The sequence below is a fragment of the Channa argus genome, chromosome 6 (assembly GCF_033026475.1).
Source record: "Channa argus isolate prfri chromosome 6, Channa argus male v1.0, whole genome shotgun sequence".
In the NCBI taxonomy this organism is placed as follows: domain Eukaryota; kingdom Metazoa; phylum Chordata; class Actinopteri; order Anabantiformes; family Channidae; genus Channa; species Channa argus.
In genome coordinates this window covers 25,869,485-25,895,612 of record NC_090202.1, presented here as the reverse complement: position 1 = coordinate 25,895,612, position 26,128 = coordinate 25,869,485, and the positions used below count along the sequence as shown (strand labels likewise).

The 26,128-nt window shown below is 41.8% G+C and overlaps 3 protein-coding genes and 1 long non-coding RNA gene across 5 annotated transcripts; 1 reads left to right on the top strand and 3 right to left on the bottom strand.

Annotated features, from left to right (window-relative positions):
- Positions 1 to 708: 708 nt before the first annotated feature.
- On the bottom strand, positions 709 to 6,148 carry LOC137129564 (uncharacterized). Its single transcript, XR_010914731.1, has 3 exons — positions 4,940 to 6,148; positions 3,692 to 3,797; positions 709 to 2,197 (listed from the first exon to the last, which is right to left on the bottom strand). It is a non-coding gene; the product is annotated as an uncharacterized lncRNA (long non-coding RNA).
- A 1,776-nt stretch (positions 6,149 to 7,924) lies between these two features.
- Positions 7,925 to 12,478, bottom strand: foxa3 (forkhead box A3). Of its 2 annotated transcripts, XM_067508338.1 has the most exons (3): positions 12,009 to 12,478; positions 9,357 to 10,727; positions 7,925 to 9,192 (listed from the first exon to the last, which is right to left on the bottom strand). In XM_067508338.1, the coding sequence occupies exons 1-2, from the start codon at positions 12,078 to 12,080 to the stop codon at positions 9,402 to 9,404; spliced, it is 1,398 nt and encodes a 465-aa protein (XP_067364439.1). In that variant the 5' UTR covers positions 12,081 to 12,478; the 3' UTR covers positions 7,925 to 9,192; positions 9,357 to 9,401. The 2 variants fall into 2 exon arrangements, with proteins under 2 accessions (XP_067364439.1, XP_067364438.1); XM_067508337.1 differs by having other exon boundaries at positions 7,925 to 10,727.
- Positions 12,479 to 15,556: 3,078 nt separating this feature from the next.
- Positions 15,557 to 20,671, bottom strand: irf2bp1 (interferon regulatory factor 2 binding protein 1). Its single transcript, XM_067507572.1, has 3 exons — positions 19,403 to 20,671; positions 18,760 to 19,106; positions 15,557 to 17,858 (listed from the first exon to the last, which is right to left on the bottom strand). Exons 1-2 carry the CDS (start codon positions 20,401 to 20,403, stop codon positions 18,800 to 18,802), a joined length of 1,308 nt encoding a protein of 435 aa, XP_067363673.1. The 5' UTR covers positions 20,404 to 20,671; the 3' UTR covers positions 15,557 to 17,858; positions 18,760 to 18,799.
- Positions 20,672 to 20,674: 3 nt separating this feature from the next.
- polr1g (RNA polymerase I subunit G) lies at positions 20,675 to 23,822 on the top strand. Its single transcript, XM_067507573.1, has 3 exons — positions 20,675 to 21,021; positions 21,560 to 21,704; positions 22,424 to 23,822. Exons 1-3 carry the CDS (start codon positions 20,937 to 20,939, stop codon positions 23,232 to 23,234), a joined length of 1,041 nt encoding a protein of 346 aa, XP_067363674.1. The 5' UTR covers positions 20,675 to 20,936; the 3' UTR covers positions 23,235 to 23,822.
- The last annotated feature ends 2,306 nt before the right edge of the window (positions 23,823 to 26,128 follow it).

Here is a 26,128-nt window from a genome sequence, read left to right as displayed (position 1 = left end):
GAGGGACTGAGTGCACACTGATAGGTTGGACACTGAACCGGTCATGCTGTTGACATTTTTTCCACCTAAGACTGCTATTATGCCACTTTATTAAATTTTGAGTGAAACAGCACATTTTATAAAAAAGGATTTTGATCACAAATCGGTTTAGGATTACATAATTGCATCGGCCTACTTGCATCACTGCGACGGCCCCGGTGCAGCCCCGAGAACTGTTTAGTCTGAAAGGGCCTTTAATTAAAATTCCTATCAAATATTCTTAGTGGAAATTGGAAACATGCTGCAAAGTTTGTCTTATTGTAGCAAATTGAGAACAGCACAACAGAACGACAAACTATTTCGAGCCCTTTTTTTTTCTGATTCAGATTGTTGTTGTACTTATGTGAGGGTAGTCTTCCAGTACTTTCAGGGGCTGCCAGGGGCTTTCAGCAGCATCATCTTTGCTCAGAGCAAAAAAAAAACTGATTTAGTTAGTTTGCATGCCAGTGTGGATTTATGATTTAGATATCATACATGTCTAGGAAATGAAGGTGATTTTGTGGATGAAGATATATTTCGGAGATACAGTGCAAACCATCTGCACAGGGGGATTCCCCCCTGCATCCCTCTTAACCCAGTTCTACACCCAGCACTATAAAAGCTAACCCAAGCCTCTCTACAGACACAATAGAAGGAGAGAGCGGTACAAAGTCCTGAGGATATTGTAGTTGACACATCCTTCACTGCGTGTACAAACATCCTGAAACTATAGCGCAGTAGCAGGAGTCTGGCCTGTAATGCAGCCAGTATTTTAAACACTGATATGACTGATCCTTATCTCGGTTGGATTCACTAGAGGCTTTGTTTAAGCTGACACCAGATAAAACTATGTGATACTTTTGACAACCACATGACTTATATTTTGAAATTCTCAATGTATCATGTTGCACAGCAGAGCGGCAGGTGGTCTGTGTGTGGTCATAACAGAGAATGTTATTCAAATTAAGATAAGACGAAATGTTAATGATCCCTGAAGTAAACAGTTAAAACGCGCAGGATGCAACATAGGAAATTCCAGATTAACCGTGAAAACCATAACAGATGTAAAACAAAAGTTACATAATGAATTGAACTATTCAGTTCATAAATCATTTAACTATTAATGAAGCTAAAGAATTTCCACATGACAAATTATGAGTTTAATTTTAAATGCATCATTTGTGGAGCACATTGCTACAAATGAAAGAGTCCGAGACGGAGGGATTATGACCAGCAAGCTCTCCACAAACCTGCCTTCCCTGACCTTTAACCTGCTGTTGTTGCTGCTTTGTTTTTAAATTGTACAGGCTGCCGCTGTCTTTTTTTTTATTTTTTCCCTTCCTGGTTTGCATCTGCTGTGTCCCTGAGTCGATGGTCGTGTTTTGATCGATACTGTCCTCCCTGTCCATCCCACGCATACGCACACACACGCACACACCGTCAGGTAAAATGTTATCGGCCACCTCCTCTGTGTTCGTCTCTCAGGCTACAGGTTTTTATCTCAGGCCTCTTTGCAACACCCATGGCCGACAGAGCAAAGTCCAACCACTTATCTGTGCCTCTGCTGGCCAGCGGCGTTCTGTCTGTCTGTCTGTCTATGACTGTCTGAATGAAATACCAACTAGCTGTCTCTGTTTTTTTCGCTAACTGCAGCTCTACCTGTCTGACTGTTTCTCTGTCATGACTGATTAATAATATTATTATTAATATTGCAAATTATTCGTCTCATTCACTATAAGTGCAGACCATTTACTGAGACATTTAAAATGCAATTTAAAGTAAAAAAAAAATACTACAATGATGACACATAACAAAGTAATATTTTAAATTATAAGTTTAATATTATAACTCCAACTTCTCTCTTTTTATTTTATATTTTACCAAACCACTGTGGTGAAGATGGAGCTAAGCCGTAAGACAAAGCTCTCAGTATATGTAGTATATGTGTCAAGAGGTCTCGGTGGTGACTAAACTAATAAAGGGTTCTGTGTAGACCCAGAACACACTGGAGAGATTCTATAGGTGAGATTCTACACCTCATGTGGCCTGGGAAAACCTCGGAATCTTGCCAGAGGAGCTGGAAATTGTTGCTGGGGAGAGGGATGTCTGGAAAGCCTTAACAGACCTGCTGCCACTGCAACCCGCTCCGGAGAAGCGGAAGATGATGGATGGATGGAACCTGAAAGTGTTTAAAATTGTTGTTTACCAAAAAACCACTGAAACAAGTTGTCGCTGTTCACATTTAGGTTGTAGATATTTCCTTTCCTTATGCAAAAATTTGTGTTTGACCTGTCTTGTGACCTGTATTCCTGTCATCTCCATCTGATGGCCTCTTTACACCTTTAGTCCACCTGTCTGGTTAACTGACCAACTGTCTCCTAACTGCACTTTACTAACTCCATGTGAAGGCTTACTGTCATACTGACTATGTCCTTTATTAAATTGCAGCATTTTATAAATGGTTTTAAAATATATTGAAATTCCAATTCAATTTAAAGGAATTCTGATGTAAATATGACCTTTTACAGGTGCAAGTCATTTTCTTTTATCACAACTATTAGTTTGATTTTACAAATACAAGGTCTGCAGTGTCCACATAGAAGTCCTGATAATATACCTAACAGACTTTTTTTGTTCAAAAAAGTGCTAATTTGTTGTGCTTCAGATCTGGATCTAACTAATTGACCGACCTGCTTGTCATTTGTCTCATTTATTTTTCAAAAAGAGAGAGTATACCTGAGGGCTGAACTGTAAATGCTCTTTTCTCTCCCTTTCTTCCTCCATTCCCTCCCTCTCCTCAGGCAATAATACAAACAGTGTAAACAGTACATCCACTTAACAGGATCCAGGATGTGGTGGCTCATTTGCATTGCACATCTTGAAAAACTGCACCACCCTTTTTCTTTCTTTCTTTCAGTGCATGATTGTACCAGTCACAGCTCTTAAGATGCCTGATGCAAACACCTGTACTGCTGCACAGTGACGCACATAAATGTCACTTTGTCAAATCACACGGACTCTTTTTAAATGAATCTAAATCAATACATAGTGTTTTTTTTATATTATTTAATATGAGCAGACAGTCGGCCATCAGCCAATGTTGGGACGTTGCGTAGCATCTGTTGCACTATTTTTGGCAGTCCTACAGTATTGGCCACAGTTGGTAAATTTTAATTGAGTTGGACATGTTGAGTCTCCGGTGCCATTTGCTACTTATTAGACATATTCTTGAATAGAAGTACTGTAGCTATAAAAACTGTAGTCATTGATCCAGCTGACATATACAGAGAGCTCAAAATGCACTCTTAGTGATATCAATAGGTCGAAAAGTGACACTCAATGTAATTTTGATTACTTTATGTAATAATCTGTGTAATATTCCATACTTCATGCAGCCTAATGTATGAAAACATGGGCTTAGATGCAAAACAACCTATTTACACACTGATAAATGTTATTCACTTGCGTTTATTTAACATGCAAGTAATTTTAGTGGTATACTTAACCTGTTAGATAATAGCAGGAGAAAATTAAACCCCCTTCATCAATAATATGAGTGACAGCTAGTCTTTTTAAGTTGAAGCATTTGGTGGCATGTAGCAAAAATGCAAAACAGGAACAGAAACAAGTGGAGGAACATGAAAACTCAACTGGACAGAGGAACGATACTTACTCACTTGTTGTTGTCCATATCAACGCAAAGTGAAGGTATGTTTCTGGAGAGGTGGATGTCAGGCTGTGGCGTGGCGATGGGAGTAGGGTCTGTGGCTATGCAGAACCTACGCAAGATTTACATAAATCCAGCTTCAAAGGAGGGGCGACTGCAGCATACACACGGGATTCTTCATGCACAGGTGATGGCAAAGTTAACTTAAATACTGAGTTATATGTGCCCACGTTTAATGTCCTTGGACAATCAGAAATAGGCTTCACCAAGTCAGAATGCATAGACAGTTCAGTGATTAAACAGATCCAACAGAGAAAATGAAAGAAGACTAGGTTTTCATAAAGCAATAAATCAATAAGAGAAGAGAATCAATAAAAATTAGGACAGGCCTATCAGAATTCTGTACATGCTTTGGCATGTCGTATTTTACATAAAGAAAAAATAAAAAAACAAATAAATATACTGTGTTCCTCCTTTTCGGCAGCATGTAGCCATCTGAGACCTTCAGCAAGCGTATCAATTATGCTGCCTGCTGCCGCTGCTGCTGCTGCTGCTGCAGCAACAGCCTCTCTGCTGTACAGAAGACTTTGACATGGACGTCTTCAGGCAGCACAAAAAGTCCTATGTTCATAGGTGGAGAAATACAAAAAAAAAATGGAGCTTCTAAAAAAAAAAAAAACCCTAATGACAGAAATTATACACAATTATGTGCCTTTGACATTATTTCAAATGTAGGCTCTGCCTGTGTTATGGTATATTCCCTCAACACAGCCATCAGTTATGATATACACTTATGCCTAATAAGCCAAACTTTTAATTCAGCTCTGTGAGGGAGCCCACTCTGGGACAAGTCCATCACCACATCAGGGTGAATCACTTCAGTATCATCCTCTTCATCGCCGTCACCGGGACTGTCCTCGAGAGGTTCTGGGAATTGTCTGACTTTGCATGTGTTGTGAATTATCACACAGGCTGTAATCACTTTGCAGACTTTATCAGGTGTCAGCCGCACCTCTCCATGTAAAACATGAAACCGTCTTTTAAGTTTGCTAATACCCCGCTCAACTACTGTCAGTGTTTTTTTTCTTGTGCCCTAAGATGCAAATAAGTTAATTTAAGTTGACGCAACTGACAGAAGTGAAAATAATCTTAAATAGGCTACAACAGAATATGTTTTTAAAATGACTACTTCAGCACATTTGTTGCTTATGACATTCTTTTTTCACATAACAAGTGTATATTAGGGCAGCCTACCTGTTTTACTTCAGCTGTGGTCCCCCTGTCAGGATGGAGGTAATGTGTGAGGAGCCCCTGTCCCCCAGCTAGTAGCAATTAGCTGGCACAAAGCAGCCTCGGGCCGTTCTCATCCGGTGTCCTCGCATCACGTGTTTCAGCTCAGCTGTTTTGCAACAGTGTCAGTGTGAATTTCTGGCATTATGGCATTACGGTGCTGGGCCAGAGATGTGACGCATCTCTGATGAAATTGACCATGAACTTTATCCCTGCATGGTCTAATCTGTAGCATTTAATAACTCACTGTCATTTAGAGTATCAAGAATATTTTTTCTACCTGCCTGTATTTCTGTCATTTTCACTACTGCTTAAGAAACTCTTAAGCCTCTTGAAAGTCCTCCATACTCTCAACAGTTTTTACCTCAGAAGCTGTCTTAAGGGCTGAGATGCTTTGTGAATTACTTAACTTTTCAAGGATTTAGTCTTAGCTTTTAAGGGTACATTTTTGGAGAAAGTTCTTAGCCTTGTATCACTAGGAACAACTCTTTACACTTTACAGAATACAACCCCTGGATACCTAACAAAATTATTATTATGTTCGTATAGTTCATCCTGTTAAATGCACTCACGTGGAACCAATGTCACCTTGAGTCCCAAATCCTGCAGCGAATCACCCATGGGAAAGCAGTGACACATTATTGCCTTCGCAACCAACGTAATATGCATAAATGTACGTATTTCCACGTTAAAGGAATAATTAGGTCACCGTAGATCATCACTCTCCCTGTTTGCGAAGAAAAAAAATGCAGTATATTGTTTTGACCCATTTCTAACAATTGGCTGGTTTTTGAGCCTTTTCAGGTATTTGTCATTTCTTCATGGGTTTGTTTAAGTAGTATTAAAAGCCTTTTACACAGGATCGTAGAGCACAGTAGAGTCATCGTCCCCAAGACCCCAAAGGTTTGCTCCTTAACTTGTAAGGAAAAAGCATCTGCCAAATAACTCATTGTAATTTTGAGTCAGTTTACCCCAGTTTTATGTACAGTGAAGGGCGGTAGAGAGGTGGTATTGTAGAATAAAAAGCTATTCTGATTCGGGTTTTGGTTTTAAGATTTAAGCTTCTTGCATTTTTGAAAACTACGAGAGATTCCTGCACACGAATATATGTGGAAAAGAATCTCTGTTTAAATCATATCTTTAGCTGGGCTATTACGGCTATTTGGGTGAGGAGATTGTTTTATTGTGACACACAGACTGTTATCAGCAGCCAGTATCTATTTTCTAAGAGTCTTGTGTTTGGAAACTGGGTCAGCCGAGTGTTGTAGATTACAGCCGAAAGGTTGCAGATCTAGGGGTCAAACCATATTTTTTGTTCCTTCCCCTTGCTGCTGAAATTGTTCCCCTCTTAACTTTAACATTGTTGCTCTTTAAAAAAGCCTCAAGCCACAGTGTGTTATCTGTGGATACTCTAATCTGTTTTCTTCACGACAAGCCTGGACTGAATGCGGCCGCTATCGGCGCGGTCACCTGATTACTGCAAGGGGACGTATCAGAGTGACATTTTAGAGTCCGCCAGGTTAGTCATACCTGAAGCAACCAGGTTTGTGGTGTGTGAAAGAGAGACTGTGTCTCTGTAGCTGTGGAGACCATATCGGGCGGGAGCTCACCTATCTTATCAAGTCAACTGCTCTGAAGGGACCATTGTGTATGCAAGGTGACGAACTGCGTTAGAATCCCACTCGCACTAAAGATCAGGGAGTATTTCTTTAACATCTGCTCTGCTCTTTTGAATACCCATTGTTTTGGCGTTGCATCACAAATAGGCTCATATACCAATAAAAATGCTCACATTTCTGCAGTAAGCGGTACCTCACTGTGCTTCAGCACTGTGATCCCTTGATCAGAGGTTAAACAATGGGGCTGACATGTTTAGTGTGTGTGTGTGAGAGAGAGAGAGAGAGAAAAAGTGTGTTAGTGTGTAGCTGTACTTGAAGCATCTGGACTCTCCACAAAAGAGGATAAAAGCAGCGAGAAATACGTGACAATTTCAGCAACAAGGGGCTGGGTTGAGCAACTGCAAGCAGACAGACGGGTTGACAGGAGTCCTGGCGACCGAGCAGAGGAGCAGGAGGGCAGCTGCAGGAACGAAGATCAATACATGTACTTTTTATTTTCCTGCAGGTGTAAAGCGGGAGAACCATCAGTGTGTCTCATAAGTGTCGGGCATTGTTATCATTTGCAACATTCTCATATGCATGAATGCTCCCTTTGTGCCTTATTCTTCTGACATTAAACAATAGCGTAATGACTGGTCAAGGGACGTTTTAAGCCTGCGCACACACAGTGAAGACTAAAGATCCGAATATTTTACTTTTCCCCTGCTTTGTTGACTTACTAATAGTTTTTCTAGCGCAGGGTCAGAGGCAGGTCAGTCATTTTTGGAGAGGTCCGGGTCTCGCTGCATGTCTGTGTCTGTGTGCGATGCCGCCTGGGCCGATGGCCTATGCAGAGGTCTGCTTTGAGGCTCTCAGTGTGATCCAGGCGTGTTTAGTCTAGCAAGTCTACATGTCACACACCACAGTCATTTGGTCAGGAGCTGTTTCAACGAGAGGCTGCTATTCCTGCAGCACTGCCTTGCCAGCTAGGTGAAAAAATGTGATTGATTGATTGATTGACTGAGTGGGATGAGCTGTGGAGGTACCGCAAATAATGCTGCACAGTGCAGACACTTTAGTTATTCTGCCTCTTAACTCCGCTTGTTGTTGCAGAGTTTGCTTCCTTGGCTGAATTTTAAAGATGTTTTGTGCACAGGTTAAGAATAATTATAATTATAATAATATAATATAAAAAAAACCTATACGTATTATTTTTCAGTATCTTTCTGTTATATGAAGCTTTGAAAAAGATGTTTATATGATTTAGTGCCATTTTTGGTCAAATTCTTTTATCTACACTGAGAGCTGCATAAAGTTAAAAAAAAAGAAACTAATACACATTTTCTTCCCACATTTTTACCTTTTTAATAAGAAAAAAGAAACATGAATCATTTAAATCACATTTAAACCAACAGAAACAACAAAAAAAACAATATATCATCAGCACACTTTTAACGTTTGAAAAGCAAAGTAGCTTAAATAAGACCTTTCTTTGAAACTAAAATTTGCTCCACAAAGGGGACAACATGTGACCTGAAACTTCTACTGCTTGTCGGAATAATCCTTCGATAGATTGTCGATACGTTGATCTCTTATCAGATCAGCAGTTGTTTGAAGAAAAGGCACTTTCTGAACAGCGAGGGCCATTTGACACCCTGTGACTTTGTTACACTGATCTCATTGAGCTGATGCATTGACAGTGGAAAGGAGGGGGGGCATTCCTAAGTATTGTTGTAACACACACGCACACATGCACACAAACACACGCACACACAAACACACACACACTATCAGCCCACCTAGCCAGTGGGAGCTCCATAGTGCAAAGTACTGTATGTAAATCCTCCCATAGTGCATCTCTCCTCCCCTCACTGTTTTAGTAACTGACTGAACTCCCCTCTGCACCAGAGAGCTGTTCTGTGGGAAAGCATTTAGTTTTGCTGCTCTTGTACTGGTAACATGAAATGATTTTTTTTTAAAAACATAAAAAACAAGCATGACATGTTTTTACTTTTTTTCTTTTAGAAAATTTTTTACCACAGTTACTTTGCCTCATTCCTTCTGGCTGCAGGATTTCTGTTTCCTCTGTGCTCCAGCAAGGAGAAAATGGCTTTTTTTTTCTTCTTCATATGAACCAAAACAACATACCATTTTTTTTATTTTTTTTTTAACTTTGCTGAGGGATGCTTGATCTGACAGAAATGCAGGAACGTAGTATGAAATGCTGTAACACAAATAAATGTACTGTTTCCTGCTGCAGTAACACCTGCCTGAAGCAGTAACTTGAAACTTGCCTCCTACTTGCCGTCTTTAGATTAAAAACAAAACACCTCACATTTGGGTTGTAACTGGTCGACAGAGCGCTATACAAGATATATTAAAATTTATTCCCTTCATAAATAAATGCAAATATCCTTTCCCCCCACATTACCTCTATTTACATTTTGTACAAAGCCAGTTTTGCCTGACGCAGTGCTGTTGCAACAGGCAAAGACAGGGTCTGTATGAACTTGGACTTAGACACAGACCAGTCAAATGTCTTCATCATTTAAGGCTTACATCATTCATCTTCATTTTCCTGTCCTCCATGTAACCAGCCAGTCTCCATATTTGTTGGAGCTGGTAAAAAAAAGAAAAGCAAATCTTTAGTCCCTCAAACACTGCAGCCATTTTAAATGTGAGTCTCTGCCAGAGAGAGAGAGAAAGATAGAGGAAGAGAAAGAGAGCTTAGGTGTCCATTTTAGAAAAGGCAGAGAGAAAGAGAAGTCTCCATTTTGGCTCACCTCTACAGACAGGTGTGTGTGAGAGGGTGTGTATGTGTGTCCATATTATGAGGCGTTGAGCACAGAGCGGCTGTACAGAGTTTGGTAATAAGCGCCTGAGTCCATAGTAGCAGGCCCAGGGCTGTCATAGATCTGCTTGGCTCCCACAGGAGAGCTGCTGGTATAGCTGTTGTAGGCCATCACCTGGTCCTGGTAAGATTTGAGGTCCATCTTCTGCTCATTGGACATGAGATTGGTTATGGAGAAGGGGTGGTTGAAGTTGTAGTGGGGGTCCAGGGACTTGAGGGCCTCGCTCTGTAAGTCCATGTGCTGTTGCATGGCACTCGGCAGGAGGTGTGAGCTGCTCGCTAAAGACTGAGAGTGGAGAAGTGGGTTGGAGGACGAGGAAGTGGCAGAGAGAGACATGGAGGATGAAGTGGAGGAGGGAGGCAGGGAGACAGGTGGGCTGTGAAGGTGTGATGAGGACAGTGAAGGGCAGTCTAGTGGAACCAGGGAGTTTCTGGAATGTGGCTGGTCATCGGAAGAGCCCGGGTGGGAGTTGTCTGAGTGAGTTGAGTCAGCTCCCTCTGATCCCCCTGTGGGGCTGCAATCCTCCACCAGGTGGTCCCCACTGTGCCCCCCTTTCCCTGAGCCCCCCTCCTGGTTCTTGCCTCCTTTCTTTGATGCCTTGTCCTCAATCTTGAAGCGTTTCTGGCGCCTCAGGTAGCAGCCATTTTCAAACATGTTGCCTGATTGCGGGTGCAGAGTCCAGTAGGAACCTTTGCCCGGTTTGTCTGGTGAGCGAGCCACCTTCACAAAGCAGTCATTGAAGGAGAGTGAGTGGCGGATGGAGTTCTGCCAACGCTGCTGGTTCTCACGATAGTAAGGGAATAGGTCCATGATCCACTGGTAGATCTCATTGAGGGTGAGCATCTTGCTACCACTCTGCTGGATCGCCATGGTGATAAGGGAGATGTAGGAGTATGGCGGCTTGGCGTGGGTCAGGGAACGTCGATAGGGCTTCGGTGGAATCTCCTTGGGCCCAGCCCTGCTCAGATTCGCAGTAGGGGGGTATCCCAGCTGATTCATGGATTGGCCCATGTTCTGGTAGTGGGACAGGGAACCCAGGGAGCCTTGAGCAGCAGGGCCTAGCTGGGTAAGAGAGCCTGAGCTGAGGGATGAGGCCACTGGTGAGAGGGACATGTGGCTGGGCCCGGAGCCCATGGAGGCCAGTGGAGAACTGCTGAGCCCGGAGGTGGGGTATGGCATGTTCATACCTGCTGGGGAGGCAGTGGCTGGGTTCAGGTTGATGTAGCTGTTGATGGTGCCCATTGAGCCCATGGAGCCCATGGAGCCCAAACCAGAGTTCATGCTATTGGGAGAGGAATACATCTGGAGACAAAAGAGGAACAACACCTGGTTATTCACAACAACACTAAACTCAATAATAAAATAGATCATATAATATTGACCTGTAATTTTAAGGTTCTGAAAAACACCGTCTACATGTGTGATGTTGTTAAATTCCCTCAGTAAAATAAATGTTAAAAGTGAAAGAAATGCGGCCTGAGTTTCCATTTAAAATGTGACTGCTTATCAATGCACAATGAAGCTCTCAGTGCGCGGAGGGAGGACATGGATTTCACACAGCGATGTTAACCTGAAAATGCGTAAAAAGCGCGTCATGGTGCCTCTCAGTTGAGACGCACTCCTCCAATGCTTCCATGGGAAAAAAAAGTAGTTCGCTATTAGTATGTATTTTATTATTTTTCCTGATCTATTTATATTTTTGTAAAAAAAAAAATCATAATTGTGTGTTAAACTACACCAATATTTTAAATGTAATCTCAGAACGAGTGAGAGGAGAAATACGCATTAAATATGCGAATAAGCAAAATCCACGGGGGATAAAAGGGCATCTCGGCCCGCTCAGTGATCTTTGGTTAAATATTATCAGACTCTTTCTTCTCGGTAATTTCATCAGGTTGAGGCGAGGCGGGAAGCGAAGCTGCTGATGGAATTACCTCTAATTGAATTAGCGAGGAGAGAAAAGTCTTGATACTTTTACACCTCAATTGTTGCGACACTTCAGCGGCTGAGGGGACACAAAAGAAAGCGGCCTAATTCGGAAATCAGCCCGAATATTTCTTTAAACCCGCGTTAAAATAAGGCTGCACGTGTATCCATAATTAAATTAAAGGCGTAAAATATGAAGTGATAATTAGGTTAGCAAATTGTGAAAATATCTCTTTTTATTTTGTCTTCATCTTTTTTTCATTAAAAAAAAGAAATATTTGAACAATAAAGTCTAATTATTATGAGCTTTTTCGCAGAAGAAATTTTGTACTGTTTTTTTTTTTTTTGAGAAACTTTCTCCTGTGTTGCAATAAAATATAAAATGTTAATAGTGCGCGTGTATATGCTATCACTTATTATTACTTTTGTTTTATTTTAAACCCCTACAGTATTTTTATCAGCTTAACCTTGTGGTGTAAAGTTGGTATAGTATTTTCTAATTTTTCCTCCTGGGTTCCAGCTGTTATTGTGGAGTCGTGCTGAAAGTGTGCGCGAATAACTCCAATACAAAAGTTCTTTTTAAACCTTTTTAACACGAAAAAAATGGATTTATTAATTGTTATTGTCGGAATTTATATTTTTTCAATAAGTATTTACCTCACTGGCTTCGCTGTAGAAAGTATTCCACTCTGGTAGATCATGGGTTTCCATCTTCACAGAGCTCAACATCCCCAACACAAATCTCTGGAGGAGAAAGACTGATCTGTGGCTGGATTTCTTGCGGGGGAAAAAAAAAGTCTAAATTAATATAGAATCCTTATGAAGTTGACGTTTTCGGGGGAAATCCAAACAGAAAGTTGTCTCCTTTTGCCGAAAAGAGGGAGAAAATACCCAGAGCCAAAAATGCTTGAGCAAAAGATCAAGTAGTAATATGAGGCTCTGTCCGAGATAGTAAAGTCAATATTTCTTATTTGTCACTCGTCCATTGTTTCATAACCTAAATGTCGTTGTGGCTCAGCAGATGTTGATTCTTCATCTGGCCTGTTTTCTTTTTTTTTTAGGGTTTTTTTTCCACCGGGGCCTCGGGACGCAGCGTGTGACAGGCGGAGGTGTAGCACTAATAATACACGAGACAAACCTCGAAGTCCTCCTCTTATAGGGTGCCGGTGTGTCCCGCCCCGCCCCTCACATTTGAATACCGTGGATGCAGGAAGGGCCCCGCAAAAAGGCCGATGTGGCCCCCTGGCGTGCTGTATATTGGCCCGTCGGCTGCACCGGGGCCACCCGGACGAAAGACTGTCCCATAATCCCTCAGTGACAGAGCTGTGGGGACTGTTTTTGTTTGAAGAAAACACTGAAGTTGAAAGGATGGAGTTGTTGGTCAAAACGTATTTACCAGGTTTCTGTTCTGCAGCTAGGAGACAGGTGTTTGCTCTACCAATCTCTTACGTATTTGATTATATTCTACACCAATAGTAGAAATCATAGGTAACTTTTATTGGAGTAAGGAGGGAATATTGTTGTGTTGTGGGGCGTAAATGCACCTCTCTCGGCCTTCTCTTCGCTGGGGCTGTAAACTTTGTAATATGTTTCCTGGGGGCACAATTGTATTGAGATTCTAGGTTTTGATAGTCAAATATTTCCAGATAATCGTGAAAAAAATCACGACCCGGTGAAATATTTGACTATCAAAAGAAGAATATTGCCTATCAGACGATCATAGATCCTAATCGGACACGGAGAACAGCGCACCGCTCGAGTTCCCACCGCCGCAGTGATAAACCTTCAAGCAATAATAAAAACCGACGTTTGCCCCAGTGAAAACATGTTAAAATGGCTCAAAAACCTGAAGCGACCAATAGACCCTGCGTTCGACCACACACACAGGATATGAATTTCTTGCGGATCCATGCGCCTCAGTTGTTTGCTTTTGTGCGCGATCTGTGCGTAAAGTTGGCTCGGTTGAATGTGTTAGACCTCCTCTCCTGAGATCCTGCAGACGTTTGAAATACAATAAATAATGTAATGCATAGGGCCGGACTCTTGTGTTTTTGGAATACACATCCAGCCTCGGTGCAGACAGACGCCTGTGAATGTCAATGCCTCTGCCTAATGGCCAGTCAATGGAGATGTAATTGATGCGCAGGCGGGAGGTCGACGGGATTAGACTGTGAGAAAAGATCCCGAGCAAAATAACAGGAAGGAAAAGCAGCGCGCAGACGGGTTTTCTGGTGTAAAATGTTACATTCTAAGTTAGTAGAAAGAGATGCCGACCACCTGGCGGCTGTGTTGCCTTCATGATTGCGGATACTTGATTTTTTTTTTTTTTTTTAAATATTCGTGGCACGATTGGTAAACTAATGGTGCATATTTTGCTCCAAAATCCACATCAGAATCATCACCTGCTAATTGCCTTTCGCATCGCGATAATTCATCTGCATCTGTGTGATGATACAGGTCCCTTATCTCCGCAGGACATCACCTGTGAAGGACTCGGCGATTAACGCCTGTTTGCAAAATGCTGTCATCTCGATCAACACGTGGAATGAGCTAACACCTCAGTGTCTGTAATGATCTAATTAAGCCTGAAAGAGATCAAGAGCCTTTCTGGTCATCTGGACCGTGATATAGATAAAAAGGCTGCTAAACTCTGACCTCCGAGGTCTGATTATATTAATCTTTTTTTTATATTTACAAAAACTAGTTTGGTGTGTATGATTGTAGAAGGTGTATAAAATAGTTTCTGAGGGATGGAGACAAACGGGTAGTGGAAATGTGTCTAATCCAGTTTACAGCTGAACGACAGCAGAATAAGAAACCGATGGTCCTACAGTTAAAGATGTGCAGATAAATGGGAGAAAACAGAAGCTTACAGTCAGAGGTCAGTAGGTTGTAGGACATGTTTACTCCATCGCTTATTTAGAATTTTTACTTGCAGCCTTCAGACGCTGGTGGAAGATGCGCATTGCAATTCTGAGGAAAAAGGAAACCATAATGTAAGCAGCATAGCGTTTTTGTCCTCAGGCTCTTTGAATCTTAAATCGTTAAAACACCAGTTGTCTTGTGTATCGAGCTCCAGCTTTGACTGAGGTGATGCTCGTTTTAAATTCCCGTCGTCACATCCTCTCTCTGCAGGTTGGTTTTTCATGCCTACAAGTCCTCCGCCGTCCATTAACACCTCTGTAATTGGTTTAACAATAGTCATAATGAGCTGACACTAATGGTGGAAACGACAGATCGGACGGTGTGGAGGAATGTTTAAATATCCTCCGCGACACAACACCGGTTCCAAAAAACCTGCACAGGTGAGATCACACGCAACAACGAGGCCTTTAACTGACTTCTGCGTCACTCTGCAGACTGTGGTTAAGAGCGGCGGGGCTCCATCTTGTGGCCAGTAGAAAACACATCAGCACCTTCTGCGTTTTGGATTTTACTTCTCTGAATTGGGGGCTTTTTTTCTATCATTGGTTATATCTGAACGGACTTGTGGCTTGTAGTGTGGAAGGTCGTGTTTGGCCTGGCTTTCAGAGCAGCATCAGTTGGATTTAAGCTCAATTTTTGGATGTGAGTGAATGCGCCAACGTTGTGGATTATATCGGACAAGAATCACCAAATATGTTTAAATCCGAAAATCCTCTTAAAATGGTATTAGAGTATAAGGTCAAATACCTAAATGTTAAAATACATAAAGTCCGCAAAAAGTGTCAAACATCCTAACAATTGGATTTGATGTGAGGAATCAATTTTAAATCCAGTATATCAGTTAACTGTGTTGTATGAACATGTTTTAAAGATGTCAGGCTTTAGAAAATGCCCCTATTTAATTCAACACCCCATTTGGATGTTCAGTCCACGATGCTTTAAATGTGGTTTAAAAGAAACAAAAAAAAAAAAAAGAAAAGAAAATGTTTGTAACACTGCCAGACTACAAACCAGTTTTGGTTTGAAGAATCGCTTTAGCTGCACAAAAGCAATTCTATTGGTTAACACTCAGCTTGGATTAGATCAGAAAGCAAATACCAGAAAATCAATGTTTTTGGATTATAGCAGAAGGGCATTAATTTGTTCCACATTTTTCATAAACAAGATATTTTATACCATCTCAGTGGTAGAACTCGAGAAAAAGAAACCAGTACTAGTTTTCATCCCATTTATTCCTGGAGTCTATTCTGTACATGAAGCTGCAGGAAAACCAACAGATCTAAAAAAAAAAAAAAAAAAAAAAAAAAAAAAAGGCACATAAATGAAAATAAACAAAGAGGCAGTGAGTAGAGAACGCATTCAAACAATGGCTGGCTGGCCGACTTTACAAAGGCTTCGGAAAAAGCAAAAGCTGTCCGATGGCGACTTAAGGGAAACAGATTCAGGTTAATCGTTGACTAGACCATTAACAAAAAAAAAACAAAACTGTACTTCCCCTGAGGTTCCCAGACACACAAACAGACGGTAAACATTTTAAAAAGGCACTTAACAAGGGATTGCATGATTTATCAGTGCATATTAAACTGAAATTCTGCTTCTTCAAAGACATTTTTTTATAAGAGACCTGATCTGTGGGATACGCTGAATACTATAAACTTTTATATGCAAAATCCCCTCAAGAAGTACAGTAGACTTCCTGGGTCTGTAAACCGTAACGGCTTGATGAAGAAAACCGGTAAAGACCATAGAAACATAGCAATATATACTTTTTCTATAAACATTTACATCCAGAAACATCAGCTTCAGATTACCTTTGGTTCTGCTGTGGTTCTGTACTGATGAGTACATACTGCACATAAAGAAAGAATCCACCTGAAAGCGGTTTGAAGAAATGATTAAATTCAACTCAAGAACATTAAATCTATGGAAATAGTTTATGGAAATATAAAAAACTTTGAGTGACATGAGTAAGCATTTTTTTTTTATTAACTATGAATGAATAACAAACTCAATGACCTTATGTTGTGGTTTTCAAACTTTATACTGCCATAGTTTTATTAAAAGTGTGACATGATGAGAGGTTGTTTCAAATTTTGGGAGAAACTCCCTCAAATGATATTTAATCTACAGTATGAGTATTTCAGTAGATGATTTTAGCTTTTAGGTTGGATTCTTCCTTTAAAAAACAAAAGGTTTAAGAAATGATAGGCAATTGTTTTAATTACATTTTCCAAACTTTTGCATATACTATGACTAAGGATTGCACATACATACTATTATAGAACTATACAGTATATAACATTTAACATTCTAGTATAAAATATAGTTCTAGGCTTGTCAATAGATAACTTTAAGTTTACATTCAGGGTAAAGCGTAGGTTGGGCTCTATCTTGTATGAAAGCAAAATTTAAATACAGTTTAACACAGTCTGTGGCTGGTCAAGGCTTTGACAGATTAACTGGTTCTATACAGCAAACAGTTTCTTTACTATGTCAAAGTCAGCTTCATTTAAAGCTGATGACAAACAAATGTCACCAAGGTCCACATTTATGTTTCCGTGTTCAGTGGAGAAACTTCTCTCCATCAGTTAATGGAAAATTATCCGATTGTTTGCCAGAAAACAAAAACCGACCTCGTGCTGCCAGCCAACAATAAGGAAAAGACACAGAAGAGCTGTGGATACTTTTCTAACATTTCAGTGCTTGTTTGGAAACTGTTGAAGCAGGTTTTTGTGCTGTTCTGTGCAAACACAATGCTGAGTGTACAGTTACAATGAACGCTGGACCATGGCCACTTTCTGTGAGTCTGGTAAGAAGGTTCAACTAACAGCTAGGCGAGCTACCTTTAAATGAAACCCAATGCCAAATAAGTATTAATTACTAGTTATATTTATTGGCGATATAGAGAAATGGAGACACCTCCGTGGTCAGCACGCTCGTAGTCCTGTGAGCAATGGCTGAATCTTTACTTAAACCTTAAAGATCTAGTAGTAGTTGCATGTTGTTCTTTATAGAAAAAGTGGTGTAGCCTGTGTTTACTGTTTCAACTGGCACAACTACTAAGTAAAAAAAAAATAAGTAGCCACTGTTCAGCTGTTAACTGGCCCAGAACATTTGATTACAACAGTACATCATAAAGAACATTGATCAAAGAGAACAAAAAAATCCACCTGGTGATATTAATGTTCTTGCTGATGGTTGTTTTTATTTCACCTGGATCTCTGCTGTTTTTTTTGATGAGCTTGCAATGCACAGGACGATCTCAGGATTTTCAGTCATTAATGAAATTTGATTTCACATTCTCCTACTGTAGCATCAAAACTGTGGTATTTAGGGTTTAAACTGACAAAATAAATCTTTTACTTAGAAAAGGGAAAAATAAACTCCCATGTGTGAGGACAAACTTTGCAACTAAAATCTGATTTTAGTCTGATAATGTCGAGTAGAACTTGGTGGCATGTGTAGGTGGAGTTAGGACCTGTAGAATGGAGGTTTCCTGAACTGTAGGTCGCTGTGTTGCTTCTGTTCTGGGTCTATCAGCAATCCAGTGCAGACATCTCCTTCTGGTTGTGTGATACGACTCTGGGGTTAAATTAAAATAATCAGTTACACAGAGTATCATCCCACAATATCAAAACTTTCTGGTCTACATAAAGAAAATCTAGTTGTATATACACAATTATAGCACATAGAAGGCTTCAACTGCCTCGTTTTATATCAGAGGTATGTTGTTGTGCAACATCGTTCCATATTTTCATGCGTATACAATAATGACCTCACAAATATGTGTTTGGGTTATGCCAAAATGCTAAATATGCCTTTTAAAAAAACTAAGAATCAGTAAATTGTGACAAAATTCCTGATGAAACACTAATAGAAATGTTTGTTCAGATGACATTAATGGAATATAGATATTTAACATTTAAAAAAGCGACGTCACCAAATTTCAACTTGCTCTTTATGGCTTTAGTTTAGGGTATTGATGTACATTAATGCTTTTAAACCTCTGAGCTCCCTATATTCTCCAATTCTAGCTGAAAACTCCTCCATATGACATCCACCAAAGGAGTTTTTCATCATTATGTCTCCAGATGATGTCATCTGGGGGAGCTCTGAAAAAGCAGGTTGACCATGCTATTCTGAGCAACAAGACAACATGATCTGAACTGAAGGTTCCTCCAACTGATTTCATCTGGAGGAGTTTTTCAGCTAAAAGTAGAGAGATATTTTGATATAGGGAAGTCAATGGGAAGTTTATGGCATTTACGTACACCTACTACCCAAACTAGAACCACAAGAGGCGAGGTGAAGGTGTCCTTCAAGTACACAAACATCCACCTTTAGAACCTGGGGCTGTTGTCAGAGAGGACCGAGTAGTGTGGCAGTTGTCTGTCTTAAGGATGGAGTAAACTAATGTGCTTTGTGAAAATGGTCCCACAATATAAAATCCTGAAAATGGGTGTTCAAATGTCTGTGGACCTGCCTGTTGGTATTATGAGTCCTCGCTCCCATGGAATCCATCATCACGTCTCCTTCTCTTTCTTGACGGTGACGTCTCCACCCCCAGCTGCGGCTCCACCAGCGGCTCCACTCCCAGACCCGGATGAAGGCGCAGAGCCAGGCCCTGGCCCAGCTCCAGATGCAGCAGTGGATGCGGCTCCTGCTCCTGGGCCGGCAGTGCCCAGAATGGTGGAGATTTCTCCTTGCATGAATGCCCACGGGGGGCTATTGGGAGAGTTATCCAATGGACAGCGCTCTCCACTGGGGCAGTACACTTCCCCATCGCCCCGCCGGCTCTGGATATACACTCTGGTGCAGGGGAAGCAAAACCTAGAATTGATGGAGTCAAAGAGTAAGTCATTACAACTTTCAGTGGTATTATGTTCAGGGATACTGGCAACTAACTGTTATTAAGGTAATTAAATATTTGTTTAAAGACGTGCTTGTTGTTACAGTCTATAAAATTACTAATAACAATCAGGCTTAAATTGGATACTTGAACCAAGTGAAAGTCTCTAAATCAAAACATTTTGCTCACAGAAACATGAACCCACAAATTGTTTTACACCATTTAGTATAAAACGCCAGCTTAACAACACATGCGAAACTAAAGCAAATACACAAACCTGTGGCCTGGTACTGATGGACACTGAACAAAGTGTGTATCTTCCAGCCTTTCGTGACACAACGTGCAGGACAAAGTATTTCCGGTTGAATGGGTGTTGCCAGTGGATGCTGATGCCAGCTCAGAGGCACCACTGTGGGGTAATGCAGCAGCTGTGGTGGCTGCTTCTGCAGAGGTGCTAGATCCCAGGGGCTCCCCTCCAGAACGTGCAGTAAGGGGGCGTGGCTGCCTGGCTGGAGATGAGGCAGGCTTGGGGCTGGTCTGGCTCACACCTCCAGCCAAGGAAGAAGACGAAGGGAGCCCTGTACTCTTGCTGGCGCTGCTGCCCACCACAGCAGTGTGGACCTGTGCCTTGGACTGGTTCTGGGACGAACTGAGCTCTCTCTCCAACTCCGGAGTGATAAAAGGGGCTATACCCATCCCTATGCCCAGCTGCCTGCGGCTCATCTCGGCCAGCACTGGGGCAGGGAAGATCATGGGGCTGTTCATAGGGCCGGCCCTGGTAGTCATTCCAAGTAGCCCATGGGGAATCCCTGCAATACTTGCCTGAGTTACTAGGCTAGGAGGGATAGCAGCGCCTAACATGGGTCTCCGGCTGCTGCTAGGGCTCTGACGGTTCACTTCTTGGGGCGGCTGGCCGTCTCGGTGCAGCCCGTTGGGTGGAACACGAACAGTTGAGCTGGTGCTTTCCCCTCTTCCTCCACCTCCCCTTTCGAAGCGATCGGTGTGCGGCCTGCCTCCATCTGCCGCCGCTTCGCCTCTGCCAGATGTGCCGTGTTTATTGGGCGAAGGGCCGGGTGACCTGACGTTCCCGTCCTGCATCCCGTGAGTTCGTTTCAACTGTCGGGCGCTCGCTATCAGGAATTCAATCTGATTAGCTCCCTCGTAGTTCACACAGCCCCGACAAACTACCTCACTGAAGTCCCACACCACTGTCCAGGGCATCTTAGGCAGGTCGCACAGGTAGCACCACTGGCGCCTGGAGGAGGACGGGGACGACATGGTTGGCCAGCGAACCTGAGCGGGCTCAACGGGACAGCTAGCTTGCTAACGCGCTACCACACGTTAGCTACGTTAACCTATTTAGCTTTGACAGGTGTACGCCCTCTTTTTGCTAACGACTTTCTTCTTTAATTAACCCCAAACCGCTTTTGAGCAGTGTTAAACATTATACCGATATAAAAGCAGATCAAATAGTTTGGTTGTTTTCGCTCCTTTTTTTCATATGTTTGTTTTGTTTACCCACTTCGGCCTGCTCTTGACTGCTGTCAACTGCTTCCACAACGAGCGCTGGAACGTTACGTAACCTTGCGTGGGGCATTGTGGGTATTTGAGTTTCTTCACCCGGCTTTGTGAACGCAAACCGTTTAACCAATTATGCATTCGGAACTACAGCCCAAGCTGGCACGGAAGTGAAGCAACAAGAGGTCACAGTTCACTTGGTGTGAGCACATGTCCGTCCCTCACAGCCATGCGTTTGTAGGCTCAAAACTTGTACTTTCATAACTTCGCGGCTCGTTTTAAAATATTTAAAAATGCCAAAAGACACATCGTCGTCATCAAGCGAAGATGAAACGGAAACTGCTGCCACAAAGTCACCGTTGAAGCATAGAGAAGCGGGTAAGCCTATATGCTTTTCGTGTTTGTTTGTTTAAAGCTGGTGTTGGCTGGCTGACATGCTAATAGTTCAGTTAGATCGTTCAGTTGTTGTAGAAGTTTAGTGCAACCAAGAAACTGCAAAATACAGTATGAACCCAAACAAATAGACTTAACCTCATATTTTGGCAGAAAGAAAACCCCTAGTTCAGTCCGCTATTTCTGGGTATTTTTGAAATATGTATTTGTAGTATTTGTAAGCAGCACAGGTCAGACCGATGATGCTCTTGTCAAAAACTTGTCCACGTTTCTCTAAATTGATCAAAAATCGATCACAATGATAACATGAACTCTTAGCATACATGAAGTAATCTGTTTTTCATACGTAACTATTTGGCAAAATAGAAATATTTCATTAATCATACGCAAGCAATGTGAGGCTAAGAACAGATCTTTTATTTAAGTGCTCTTTCCCTGGGCCAGTCTGTGTTTCTAGTGCTCAAGTTTATTTAATTGATGAAATGATGAATGATGAATGATGAGGTGTTGTTTGGATTCACAGAAAAGAAGACCACCAAGTACCAGTGTCCTTCTGATTTCGTGCCTTTCTGCCATAAACCCTGCAGCAGTACCCTGAGAGAGCGTCTGAAGAACAAGAAGGACCAGTTGTGGCTCATCAAAGCCCCTGTCAGCTTTAACCCACAGTGGTGTGTACAAGTGGTGGTTTTTCTGTATGCATTTATTACATATTTCATCTCCGCAATATTTTCTTTCACTGTAATTCTTCTGGATAATCTCTCAGGCAGAATGATAAACCTTTGTGTGCCATAGTGTGTTATGCAGGCTGCATGCATTATTCCATTAAAAGTGGAAGTGACACACAGTACGTAACGTTTACTGGTTAGCATCTACTGTCGGTGCTGGTTGAAACTATAGAACAATGGTGAAACATAAAACAAACTCCATAATGTCACCTATACCACATCTATTTAGAGTTTGCTAATGTTATCTAACAAGAATACGTTGTCAAAACTTCTCGTTATTTTGAATGAGCAATGGTATGTGTAACTTTACTTTTAAGAATTGGCAAAATGTATCCTTTGTTCTAAACTTTAGCAATCTCTGGAAAAGTTTTTGTATCAAAAGTAAAATGGACTCAACATTGAGACAATGGGGCAGTTTGGGTTTGTTGGGTCCAACAGCTGGAACTGGAGACGGGCTTTGTGCTGAAGCCTCAGAAAATATTTTGTGTAAACGCCATTGCATAGTTTCCTTATACCACAATATTCATTTTGTTCATTTTGTTGCCTTCCAAGTCTGTGAGGGTTGGAACAGACTCTCGGTGAATTAGTCTTAAACTTTAGAAATTGATTTAACATTTCTGAGCCTGCTTTGTGTGAACGTTTGTTCTCCTCCCTTCATCTAGCTTTAGTGGCATCAAGGTGCCCCTCTCAGGGCTCCAGACCGTGAAGGTTCCCACTGCCGCTGGTGGAACCACAACTGGGAGCAGCCAGCAGATCTACAGCATCCTGGCATCCACCCACGGTACCTCGGAGCTCCACCTCCTCACCAGTGATAGTCCTTCATCAGATGCCGTTGTTTTTGGTCCTACTTTCTCAGGCCTACTTAATGTGTGTGAGAGCTACGGAGACAGCAGCACAAACCAGGCCCCTCAGGTCATCCCTGCTGCTCCTGCTCCCTCCATACCACCAGGTCTGAAACAGCGATTCCACCCCTTCGGCAGTAAGACCCCTACACTGACCTGCGTGGCAGACAGTGAGGGGGATGGAGCTGCTTTCGGGCCCTCGTCTACAACCCTCCGCCCCCTAGTGGTCAAACGGTTCTTAGACGATACAGGGCATGCAGAAGAGGATGAGGCGGAAGGAAGGAAGAAGAAGAAGAAGAAAAAGAAAGAAAAGCAAGTAAAGACAGAGCGAGAGGATGAACCAGTTGTGGAGGTGGTCAGAGTGAAAGAGGAACCTGTATCTGAAATTCAGGACCAAGTGATGATGGAGCTCCCTTTCCAGGAGGGTGATGTTTTAGAGGAAAAGAGGAAGAAAAAGAAGAAAAAGAAAGACAGAGAGCGTGAGGAGGTGGAGCAGGGAGTCGAGCCCAGTGTATGGGTGAAAAAAGAAAAAGTGAAATGTGAACCAATAGACAGTTCTTATGGGGATGTAGCGGAGTGCTCAGCAAAAAAGAAAAAAAAGAACAAGAAAACTAAAACTGAGCAGGAGTAGTTTGTTGTTTTGATCTTTTAGTTTTGTTTGTTATGGACGTGTCTTGGAGCCAGTTCTTTACTAACTCCAGCTTATAAGGAAGTTGCAAAATGCAAGGATGGTTTTGGCAGAACATTGTACTAGGAGGAAAATCTCCTCAATCAAGTGAATATTGCCACAAATTGTAAAGTGGAATCATCTCAGTGTTTCTCTCAAATTGGGATCAGAAAATGACTGTTTCTCACATAAAGAATTTGTGCAGCCACGGGCAACTCGGAGTACATATGTATTAAGGGTGTACATGGGGTGGGGGGGGGGGGTCTGTAGGGTCTGTCCAGCTGAATAAGGTCGTATGGGATTGTGATCAGACTGTGTTGCTGCATGTTTACCCAGACATCACTGACTTAGCTGCAGGTTTACGAAACCTGAGATGATATGAAGACAGAAAAATGGTTCAGTGTCAAGTAACATTGCTTTTATTGTATCTATTTATTTTTTCCCCTTAGGGATCTGACTCGCATGTATCTGGGATTTGTTTTGTGCAGGAAACACAGGTTAGAAGATAAACTCCTAAAGAAAGAAAATTTAAATAAAAATGAAAAAAACGTGTTTTTTGTCCCTGCAGTCAGCCAGTGTTCCAGTGCAGCACAACATTTTCCTCTCGTGCCTTATTAGTGCCATGAGTTCATTCAATAGGAATGAAAGTAGAACTCATGTTGTTACACAGACTGCGACTTTTAAATTGGGCAACAACAAAAGTTTCTTATTTACAACTGCACATTTCCAAGTTTTTTTTAAGGAAGTTGTTATAAGTGTATGACCCAAATTTGACCCACATTTATTTGGAGAATTAATTTATGAGCAGTGACCAGAATACTTTGTAGTACCCTGATTTAGACTTTGACCTTGTTTTGCAGTTTATGATACTGTACATATTTTGGAATCGGCTTCATTATTTACTTGAGTTGTAATGACGCTTCTCTCCTTAACACATACTGTATGCAGAGCTACAGAAAATCTATTGAAGTTGTCTCTGTCTTAACATAAACTGTGCAGGAAAATCTTCGTGGCTGTAATGTAGTGGCATCCTGGAACCATATCTCAAGTATACTGGATGTCTTCACAAAATCTTTGGCATCGAAAATAATGATTTCCAAGTCAATAAATCTGTTTTTCCGCTGCAAGCAGAAATTCCTTTCACTGAAACGCAACAGAGAAATGAGCAGTTTTGACAGGAAGATGGCGCCATAGCCCAGCTTGTTTCCTGTATGGAGCAGAAAGCTGCAGCCTCTGAACAACCTCTGAGCTTATTATTTACATGCCGGCCTCTCATTTCTCTAATGTTACACATCTTCTGTTGCTGTCCAAGTGCACAAAGAAAGGACTTTTTCTCTAATGTCCAACAGCAGCGAATCATCAAATCTCAGTGACACTCAGGTGAAAAATCTCAGACCAGCTCTGCATCACCGACCCCCTCCTCCTTTCCTTCCTTCACTGCTCCCCTCTCCCTGCTCTGCACCAGAGTATGGTCCTGTTTCCTAATGAGCTCAGGCACCTCTGGCGCTATCACACTCACCATCTGTAGTAACCCTCTGCACACGCTGCAAGACTATTGATCCAGCCTCACATGTGCAATCACACCTTTTCTAAGCTTTACTTCCAAGTGGTCAGATGGACTAAATAACCAAAAGATTGAATCAAATGTTAATATAGCAAATATCATTAAAAACAAAAATCTGACCTGGCTTACCATAATGTGTAGCTGTTTGATTTAGCAGGCAGCCATTAAAGCAGGGAGCCACAGATGTCAGGGTTGGATCAAGCGTTTCCCAGTGAGTCACATCTCATGCCAGATTTCTGTGTATCCTCACAGGTATGTTGAATGTGTTTGTGAGAGAGCGTCTGGGCATCCGAGTCTGCAGGCTTGAGTGCATGGATGCATACAGTGTGCCTGTGTAACTGAAAGAGGGTTTGTGTTTGCAGCAGCAGAAGTCAGTGGAATGAAACATGATTTTTATCGGCTGTCAATTCATGTCCATTTTGCTGAATTAATATTTTGTGTTTTACCATAAACCCGGATTTCCAAAGGTGGAGGACAGCTGTCAGTCAACTTTATGCATACCCAACCTCCACCTGGTGCCAAACAGAACAAATGAATATTTTATAACAGTGTCCTCCAATTGGAGCAAACAGAATAAATTACCCTCAGAATTGTCCCCACAGTAGAGCAAATGTGATAAAGTGGCTTTAGAGGTTTCCCCTGTGCACAGCGAAAATGCTGAAGTGACCTGACCTCTAAGGTGCCCCTTCTGCTGACTGAGTGCAATAAAGTGACCTGATGCCAAATTTGCTCCCATAGTAGAGCAAATGCCATGAAGTGAGTTCTACAGAGCCCCCGATGTAGACTGAATGTGAGGAAGTGCTATCTGAGGTGTCTAAGGTGCTTAGGAAATCACAAAGTGAATTAGTCCCCTAATCAAACACGTGAGGTTGTACTCTGCCACCCATCACATGCACTCTTCTCAGGTGTGTTGTTTCACCCCTGCCCCTTTAAGTGTCCACCACTGGAAGTGCTCACTGAAACGTGTCTACTTAAGATATACCTCCTTGGTTGAAGAATAATTCACACATTTAGTAGAAAGCCAGAAATTTTCCACCAATTTCAGTTCAGTGAACTTTATCTGGGTTTTTAAAATCTTGTAGCTGCAGACGTTCTGTTCCAGGTTTAATCCATTACCAACACTAACTGAATCTTTAAATCAGGCCCAAACCCAATTTAACGCATAATCAAACACAGTAAACACAAAAAGCTGAAACGGCTTTATTTACTTCTTAATTTTGGACAGCAACCAACGTAGCCTTAACTAGACTGAACAGAAGTGTTACTCGCACACCTTTTGTTAAAGAGAAATACA